General features: G+C 25.0%; 1 protein-coding gene across 1 annotated transcript in view; it reads left to right on the top strand.

Moving 5' to 3' along the window:
• LOC111632038 (collagen alpha-1(I) chain-like) overlaps positions 1-10,161 on the top strand; it is a 126,150-nt gene that overhangs the window by 68,555 nt on the left and 47,434 nt on the right. Inside the window, exons 13-14 of the mRNA XM_023376394.1 lie at positions 4,483-4,536; positions 9,091-9,144. Of these exons, the coding sequence (XP_023232162.1) occupies positions 4,483-4,536; positions 9,091-9,144 (108 nt within the window). The remainder of the gene's footprint in view (positions 1-4,482; positions 4,537-9,090; positions 9,145-10,161) is intronic.

Genomic DNA, 10,161 nt, shown 5'->3' with positions numbered 1-10,161 from the left:
ACGAACTATTTTCAATTTGATCAATTTTCTGGAACGTTTACAATCGTTCTATAATCGAACCAATATACAATAACAAATTCGAATTTAAAACTGTTCGAACATTTTTAAAATTGAAATAGATAAAAATATTTATAACAATGTCTGAAATATTATCAATTTAATACATCTAATTACTCAATGAAAATTAAATGTAGTTGAAAACGAAAAATCGCATCTAAAATAGTACAGTAGAAGCCGTTCTTCCGGTTAAGCCTTAATCCACTCCCTCTCCTCCCCGCGGGGGAATTTCGGAAAATCCCTTCTTAGTGCGCGTTTTCATGACGTACCCTAACTGTGTACCAAATTTCACCCCTTTAGGTTCAGCGGTTTGCTCTGGGCGATGATGAATCAGTCAGTCAGGACAAGTAATTTTATATATTTAGATATACGTTAAAGCAGAGTTTTCATATTTTGATTAATAAAAAAATGTTCATATTTTCAACATATATTTCTGAATAAGTTTTTTATTTGATAATACATTTACATTAAATTATCATTATTAATAGTTTTATTTATCAAACCTCAAATTTGTTTAAAACAAATTTTAAAAAAAAGATTTAATATAATTTCAGGGATATTGCTTTTAAACTAAGATAAAATTTAATTGTCATAAAAAGCAGTTTATTACTTCACTTCTTTAATAAACTGTCCTTGATAAATGGTAAAAGTATCTATAATATTAATTTAATTTTTTCTGGAAATATTTAAATTTACTTTAAAGATACGATTTCTCTATAAAAAATTATGTCAATTTAAATAAATGTCTAAATGTACGATTTTTATTTTTTAATTAAAACGTATAATTAATCATTCATTATATTTAAATATTATATTTTTAATTCTTAGCAATTGAAATTATTAAATATTATTATTGTTCTTAATTAACGTGATATGAACAACTTTAAAGATGATATAAATTTCTTTAAATAAATTTAAAAACTAATGTAATTATTAATATAAAACAGCAAATTCTCTTTTTTATTTACTTTTTTAGAAAATCATTGAGTCGTCATACATCTAAGTTCGTTTCCTAGAAATTACTTTTAAACTATATAACACCATACTAGAATGAAAAAAGTATTAAACACGATTTTTCATACAATTGTATACAAAATTTATACTAATCATAAAAATTTCCGGTCGTAACGAGATTTCTATTAATTTCATCGTTTTTTTTCGTCTTATAGATGAAATTTTTAATTTATTTCATTTATTTAGTTTATTAATTTTTATTTGAAATTTAAAGCAAGTTTTTAAACGATCAGAATAATTCTGTTTTTTAATAATTTTTCAAAAGAACTCTACAAGGAAAATTCACAGAATTGCAATGATTGTTGTCACAACTTCCATTGAAAGGAAAGGTGAGAAAGCTGTATAAATAATGGAATTCTTGGAATAATACAGATAATAATGTTTTTAATACAGTTTTAGAAAATTATTCAACATTGTTAATAAATTTATATTAAATAAAATATTATGTTTAAAACTCTTATGGGTCGAAATCATGACGCAATCAAATATGCCAACACAATCGAAAGCCTCATATCGTAATTGTTTCTACAAATTTTTAACCCGATAAAATTTTGAAAGAAAATTTTTATTAATAAATTTTTACAGAACTCGAGGGATTCTTATTAACGGTTCAATACAAATAGTTCAAGCAAAAAAGGGCACAAATAAATTTAACTCAACAAATGTTTAATGTTTCATTTAACAGTTTGTTCTCTGTCAAACAAATACTCTGTAAAGTTTGCTTAACAATAATAACTATTATTTATACAGATATATAGATATTAAATATTATATTAATAGATAACACGTTATTGCCCAATAGACTATTTTTTACAATAAAGTTTATGATTAATGAAACTGTGAACAGTTATAATCACATATAAAACATTCACACTATAGAGTTTATTCCATATCTAAAAGATATAGAAAAAAAATATTTTAAAATACCCAGAAAAAAATAGATAAATAATCAGTCAATCTAATAAAATAAATATAAATTATATTAAGGTAAATGGATTGTGGAAAAATATCGTGAAAAATGAATGCGTTTAATGTAAGTTACTTTCTTTCTTAGACTAATGTAATATGGTACAACAACCCATAAAAAACGTTAAGCGAGTAAAAGAGTGTGGCTAAATATTGTTATCATGTGATATTTGTTTGCCAAAAAATATTTTTAAAAATTATATTAAAATAAGTATTTTGTAATTATTTTAGTGATATCTTTAAGATATAACAAGTTGCTAAAATTAAGATGGCAAGCTTAATTAAGATGACACTCTTATAAATATGAAACAAAAATTAATTAAAAATTTAAAAAATACTTTTGTTTTCGTTAAAGTTATAACTCGTATATTTATACGAATATTAAGGAAACAGTTTGAGTTAATAAAACAAAGAATTGTTTTAAATTAATGGCGTTGATTGACTACATGAAACACAAAGATTTAGGGTGAAAACTTATATGATGTAAAATTCAGTAAAAAATTACTTAAAAATTTAAAAACAACACTTTCATTGTTAACATTTCTCCCGCGGGGAAGAACTTCGCACTTTACCTGGGTAAACCGCGATGTTTTATTTTATTTTTTGCTTTACTCAAGGCTGCCGGGTAAAATGTGTTATCGTACATCATCATTTATCTTCATTCTTGGCATTACCTATACATATACATATGTAAGCAAGAATGCCATTTTAATAATTTTAAATCACATCATTAAATTCCACGAGTAAAGTTACGTCTATCAGATCTTTTTTGGATATTTAGACAGTTCTCCTTTCATTTGTATAGTGGACAAACAAACACATAGAAAATATATAAATATATATATATATATTATATATATGCATACAATAAAAAATAGATTAAATGTCCAGTTGATTGTTTATAGAATTTTCTCCCTTTTGAAAAATATCTCGATGAAAATTTCATCGAGAAATTTTTCAAATGGGAGATTAAAAGCAAAGTATTCCCCTCCAACCGAAACCGAAACTAACACTTTACAAAAAGTGCTGTAAATAGAGACTCAACTTTTCCTGTATGAAATATAACCAAACGAATCAAGTCCAACAACAAATACTTATTCCACAATTTTCGAAATATTATGTTTCAGTTGATTTAATTTTAATTAACTAATTAGTTGATTTTAATTTTATTTTATTTTTAGTTTTAGTTTCAGTTTCGGTGTAAAGGCCAGTTTTAATTATTTTATTATTTTTAAGTTGAATTATTATTTTTAATTTAATTAACTGTCTACCTAGTATTAATATTAATAAATATTAAATATTAATATTATATTAATAATTTTTTGTCATTTAATTTAACTTAAGCGTACTTAAACACAAATTCTTGAATGCCATTTATATTATGCGAATGTCAATTAACGTGGTATTTATTAATTAATGTGATTTAAATAACAACTTCATCGGTGATTCGTTGCATAACACAGGACGAGATCTCGGCGCCACTGACTTCTGAACCAGTAGTCTTATCGTTGATTAGTCAGATAGTTGAGTTTCTTTAACACAGGAAATATAAGGAGTTGATCATCGGTGGCCGGCTCTTTGCTGATTAGTTTGTTCGACAACTGGAGCAAATATGCGTTTAAAGTTTTGTTTATAAACCGAATTGTTCGAAAAGCGAGGCGTTCGAAACCCAAAGTTTCACTATATCAAAACCACAGTGAATATAAAGATGTTCAGAATTAATTTCAACCGTGTGATAACCGCTTGTTTACACGCATTAAAAATAATTTATTGTTTAAATGTTATTAATCAATAAATCTAATACTCTTTTAAATATTTTTGTTAAAGTTTTTCATCTTTAACGTTACAAGTGGCATTGTTAACTTATTGATTCACTCGCCCCGATGCCGGTATTTGTTTATAGTCAAGTGTTTAATTTCATTATTTATTTCATATTTTATTTATTTCATTATTTATTTCTATTTATTTCTATTTATTTCATTATTTGTTTAGAAACAGTCGTATAGTCGTATAATCGTATACTCTTAGCAAAAATCAAATTTTATTGTCTTGTTATTATGAAAATTTATAAAACAAGACTGTCTAAAACTATGAAAAAAATATCGAACTATTCCAAGAATGTAATTATGTGTACATAATAAATAATAATTTAAAACATAGTTAATTAAAAAATTTAGCAACGAGTTGCGTAACTTTCCCGACTTTTATGCGATTTTATTTAAAAAATAACATTTGTATTATTAATCAAAATAAATAACTAAAATTTATGTAACGCCATCTGTTGTGATATTTTATTATAAACATTTTATCTACTTTTTAATTGTTATAAAATAGCACAGGACTTAATTTTGAAGGAGAGATGAGTTTTATAAAACACTGTAAATACTAACAAGTAAAATCTTCATAATTAAATATTGAAATTATTATAAAATATTTATTTTACAGGGACCAATTGGAAGACCAGGACCTCCAGGCTTTCCAGGATCTCCTGGCTCCAAGGCAAATATATTCTTTAAAAGATGTTTTTAATAACTTTAATTACTATCATAATTATTAGTGTGTTTAATTTTTAATAAGTTAGTTTAAAAAGTTCTTTCAATTTGAATACTTTAATTTATTTTAAAATATAAAAAAAGCATCAAATAATTAGCTTTCAATCTGTTATTTTCTTATTTTTTCTTTTGCTTAAAAGTAATTTTTCTTACATTTTTATAGTTTTGTTTAGGAATGGGTTAATTTGAAAAATATTAAAGCATTTGATTATCTAAATCAGTCAACATATCTCAAATGATTTAAGAATTATTTGGATGGTTTACTTATCCCTTTTTGGAACTTTTCAACTTTAATTTGAAGAAAAACTTGCCCAAAAATTTACAAAAATTCCTCAGTTCACCATTAAAATTTTATAACAAAAATTATTGTTTCATAAGAGAGGCAATTGGCCCTCATTGGAAAATACTGCACAGTTGGGCAATTTCATATCACATGCTGTAAAAATTGATGTCTAAAGAAATGAGTTATTTAGATAATGTGATTCTTTCTCATAGTGGACAGTTGAAAACAGTTTCAATTTATAAGAATACTTATTTAAAATAAAAACATTTGAAGTATTTAATAATTTTATAAATTAATATTTATTAATTTAAGTATATTATTACTAAGTATTAATAATGAAATTTTAAAAATCATTTGAGGTCTTTCACATTTTTATGCTTAATATGATATTATGTGCTTAATGTAAAGTGATTATACCATTTTAGCATTAAACATTTGATAAATTGAAAAATTTATTTCAAAGAAAGTTGGTCAATTTAATTCTAAATGTATGAGAGACTTCAAAACCAAGAATAATAAACAAATATTGACAATTATATTCTTGCTTCCTTTTTATTACTTTACAATTCTCTAACTTTTCTGTTTATTTTGAAAATTCGCTGTTTTAAAATAGTCATGTTATTTCTGATATTATTACCATGATTTTCTGACTATAATTCACAGAGGAAATTTTTCACCAACAAAAAAGCTTACCATATAATTTTTACAATTTTGCATTATCATTTACTTGCAAAGTTTGGCATCAGCAATGAAAAATGAAGCAATTTGAAAGGCCATTTATTAATCAAAAATAAGTATTCTTGAATCTAGGATAGAAATTAAACAATTTACTTTAAAGCAGTACAATGAAAATTTAATATTAATCCAGAATTAAAATTTTATGTACAGAATCCAGAATTATAAAATAGTCTGTCTCCGAGGTAGTCTCTGAGGTCAATAGTGCTGAAACTAGTGTATTAAAAATTTATTTTTGAGTCCAAACAATTGATCTGACTTGTTAATGACAAGGTTTAATAATTAAATGTTAAATGTGATACTGTAATAAGCAATAAATAACACTATATTATTGATGGTGAATATGTGATCCACAGCTCACTGTGTGACACATGAGACAAATTCAAGGTACCCAGTTTGAAAGTTTAGAAAGTATCAGTTTTTACAAATTATAAAAAATATTTGATAGGTTTCAAAACTTGCATATGTAATGTGAAAGGAGGGTCGTAAGGCTGTTTTAGAAAGTCTTAAAGGCCACCAATTATGAACCTCAGATAGAAAAATTATCATCAAGTAAATAATAGCAAATTCCCCATTAAATGAAATATTTGTTTCCATTATAATCACATTACTATTTTCTTTACATTTTTGCAGAGTTTACTTTATTTAACTGTACACTTACAATAAGTGTAAAGTTAAATAAAGTAAAATTTGTAATCTTTTTTTTTGTCGTTTTTAATTACTCAAGTTAAATGTTTGATCTGCAATTCGAAGTTAATAAATTTTAAATTTAATTTTGGCCCATCTTTGGAAAAAAGATTCACCATCACTGCATTATATAACAGTAACTTGTCAGTTTATACATGATTAACTAAAACTTGAGTTCACACCATTTCTACCCAAAAGTTGAAAATGACACTAACTTTCTGCAGAGTTGCTTGGGTAGAAATTATCACTTTAATTTCAAATTTATAGTAAAGATTAAGGAAATGAATAATAAATTAGATAAATAAAAATTAACAATAAAAATAAAATCAATCCAACATGAAGATTGCAATACTCCCATAGTATGATTTTTAGTGATTTTCAATGTTACTGTCTTCTTGGTTTTTCTGCAAATCTTTGCATTAATAAAATATCATAATTAAATTGCTCCTACAATAAGAACTTTCTTGATCCATCATTAGAACATATTTTCAAATTTTTCCACAAAGTCAAATGTTTTTGTTAAGAAGAATGTGTTCTTGACATGACATGACAAAAACTTTGCTTAGACATTAAGTTAGACACTTCACTAATCATTATCATGTAGTAAAAACATCTTATGCTTAATCTCTATTATTTTTTAAACAAAGATCAACTTAGAGATATTTATTGGAAGACTGATCAATATGTAAAAGACAATATTTCATTTACAAGTAGAAATGATTCCTTTCCTTTTGCATCTTTGTATTTTTCACCTGCCTGACACAAACAATAACAAGATACCTGTCATGTTTTATCAGGACAAGAAAACTTTGTGACATGACAAATAGTAAAATGATTTTAGAGGCATTTTTTGATATGGAAAAATTGTCATAGATTTTATGCTACAGCCTATAATCTGTATTATTGAAATCAGAAGGATTTGTTTAATTCATAATCCAATGATTATAGGCAGAACATTATAATAATTATTTTCAACAGTGTTATTACTTTGATTAAAAACATTTATACACATTTCTACATCAAAATATGACATTGGCATTAGTAAAATTAACTTTATAATAAAGCTACAACAACAGCCATATGACATTGGCCATGTATTGAGAAAAGATGTTTATATAAAATTAACTTTAATTTTGCATAAATTTAACTATTAAATAGTAGAGAATTGGGAAAATTACAAGCAAAAACAAGTTCTTACTGTCTTAATTTTTGGTTATGAACTACAACATAAATTGTTANTTTAGAGATTTTAAAATAACTTTTATAATTTTGAGAAAATGTATGATGATAAATATATTTATAATTTAATAAATCTGTAAGAAGGATACTGAGAATTGACTATCAATATCACAAGTAAAGATAAAAAAGATATGTGACAGTCATGGACTGAAAATAAAATAAATGACGTTTATGTATTTTAAATACAATAATTATGTAAAATGAATCATTTTGTGAAAATATGATTACTTAAAAATAACATGATTTAAAAATATCTGGTCTTACTCAGAATTTAATTAGAAACTCTCTCTTACACATTGATTATCAGTAAAAAATTGATTTTTAATAAAACTTTAATAAGTTAAAAATATTTAAGTAAAGGCACACACACATTTGGTATTTGCCAAATGCTGAGCAAACATTTGGCCAATACCAAGTAGTGTGGATGATTTACTTGTAACTTCACTCAACAAATGTTTGGTATTCTCCATTTCCCACTCCTTGTTGATGCCAAAATTATATTGTGCCAAATGAAAGGGAATGAATCGTGGACAAACATTCATAATTCATACAATGAACTGATGCTTGGCAAATAATTGTGTGTACATATGTATTTGCCATATGACAAAAACTTCAGCAAATTCTTCAGTGAAAGGCAATATCTGTAAATACCAAATGTGTGGAGCTGTATTAATATATAAATAATAGTATAAATATAGTTTTTATATTATTAGCACATTAAACAAGATTTTTTTCTTTAAATGAATACATGAGTTCACATAATATTCAATTATAAATATTCTTTTTATTAAAAAAGAAAAATTTAATATTTTATTCATAAAATTACATATTTAATTAATCTGCAAGAAAAAATATTTCTATAAATTTACAAGTACAAATATATATTAATAAATTTAAAAAATATAATCTAAAATTTTTTGTGAATAATCACTACTACTTAGAACTGTTTACAGATAGTTATATGAGAAATTATTGATGACATAGAATTTAAATAATTAATTTAAATTACTAATAAAGCATTTTCAACTTATTATGTGCTAATAAAAGATCATTTATTGTAATAGAATGTTTTTGAAATTTCTATTAAATTAGAACAAGAAACTTAAATGGAAACATATTTGGCTTGAAAATATGTTCTTCAGTAAATAGTGTAACAGACTCTTGTATTATAATTTAAAATTATAGTATAACATCCTAACAGCTGAATATCTAGTGTTTTCCTAACAAAATATACAATAGATTCTATTAAGAAAATAATATAATAATAATTACTTCAATTTAGGTTTAATAAAAATTCTATAATTATATTTATTTATATTATATTGTATTATTAATTAATTATATATAAAATTACATAAGTAAACTGGTATTTTATATATAATTATTTAAAATATTGCTTTATTTTTCTATTTTTCAATTATTTACAAATATAAAAATGACTATAAATTAATATCATAGTTAATATCTTATCACTATAATATTTAGGCAATCGTTTGGTAATTTATTATATTGATATTATTTTCTTCTTGTTAAAATATATTATGTTTTATATATTAGGGTCCACCTGGACCAAGAGGTGAACGTGGTAGAGAAGGACCACCAGGACCACCTGTAAGTAGAAAAAGCACCTGTAAAAAATTAGCCTGATGTTTTTAAATATTGAAAAGAAAAATATAGAACAAAAATTATTCTCTTAGAAATTATAATTTTTCTTTCTTAATTTGATTGCTGTTTTATTTGTTAGCTTCTTAACTTCACTCCAGTTCTCTGGTCATCTGTAACCTTCTCAAATCAAATTTCCTAAAATCTGTCTAAAGAAACAAGATATTCTCTCTCTCTCTCTCTCTCTCTCGGAAATTCTATTAAAATCTTTTAGATGTTATGTCTCAAATACAATGTTTCAATTTTAATCTTGATAATTTATGTATTATAGTTTATTAATTAAGAATTGTGAAATCAGGAACAGTCATAAAATTAACTTTCATTTAGATTCTTGTTCTTGGTTTTGTCTATGTTTGGCCTTCTGTGTCTAGTCGTCTCATATCTACTTTCATACACTTTCATATATTAATAAAATGCTTATAGTTTAACTTAAGATTTGTTCGTGCTTGCTGATAATATTTTTATTCTTGAACTTTTTAAGATAATTTTTAAGAATATTTTAATTGGAAAGAGTGAATTGTATCAAATTAAATTAAATTAAATTTTATATAATTTTTCAAATAAAATATAAACTATTGTATACAAGGGGTGTTCAAAAAGTATCGGACCTTTATTTTTCCCACGTAAACCAATGATGCACGGGAGGTCTCTTTCGGTGAAGTTGTGGAGGGGACAGTCATGCACAGTCCTGAATTTTTTCTTGCTTGCAGGAAGCGTCAGTTGCTGGCAGTTGGCCTATGAGTGAGAATGTGTAGTGAGCGCTCGTCGGATTCCAAATTTGGAAAATGACTGAACAATGTGAGCAGTGATATTGCATCAAATTTTGCCAAAAGCTTGACAATACCCAAGCGGAAACCATTCGCAAGATTCAGCAGGCTTTCGGGGACAATCCTTGAGGCCAAAAAAAGCATGGCAGGTCCACAGCAATGTCAAGGTCAAGTTGACAGTTTTTTTTTACTCCCGTGG

The sequence above is a fragment of the Centruroides sculpturatus genome, unplaced genomic scaffold (assembly GCF_000671375.1).
Source record: "Centruroides sculpturatus isolate CEXI.00-Female unplaced genomic scaffold, Cexi_2.0 scaffold604, whole genome shotgun sequence".
Lineage (NCBI taxonomy): Eukaryota > Metazoa > Arthropoda > Arachnida > Scorpiones > Buthidae > Centruroides > Centruroides sculpturatus.
Note: the sequence above shows the minus strand (reverse complement) of the source record. Positions and strands in the feature narration are given on the sequence as shown.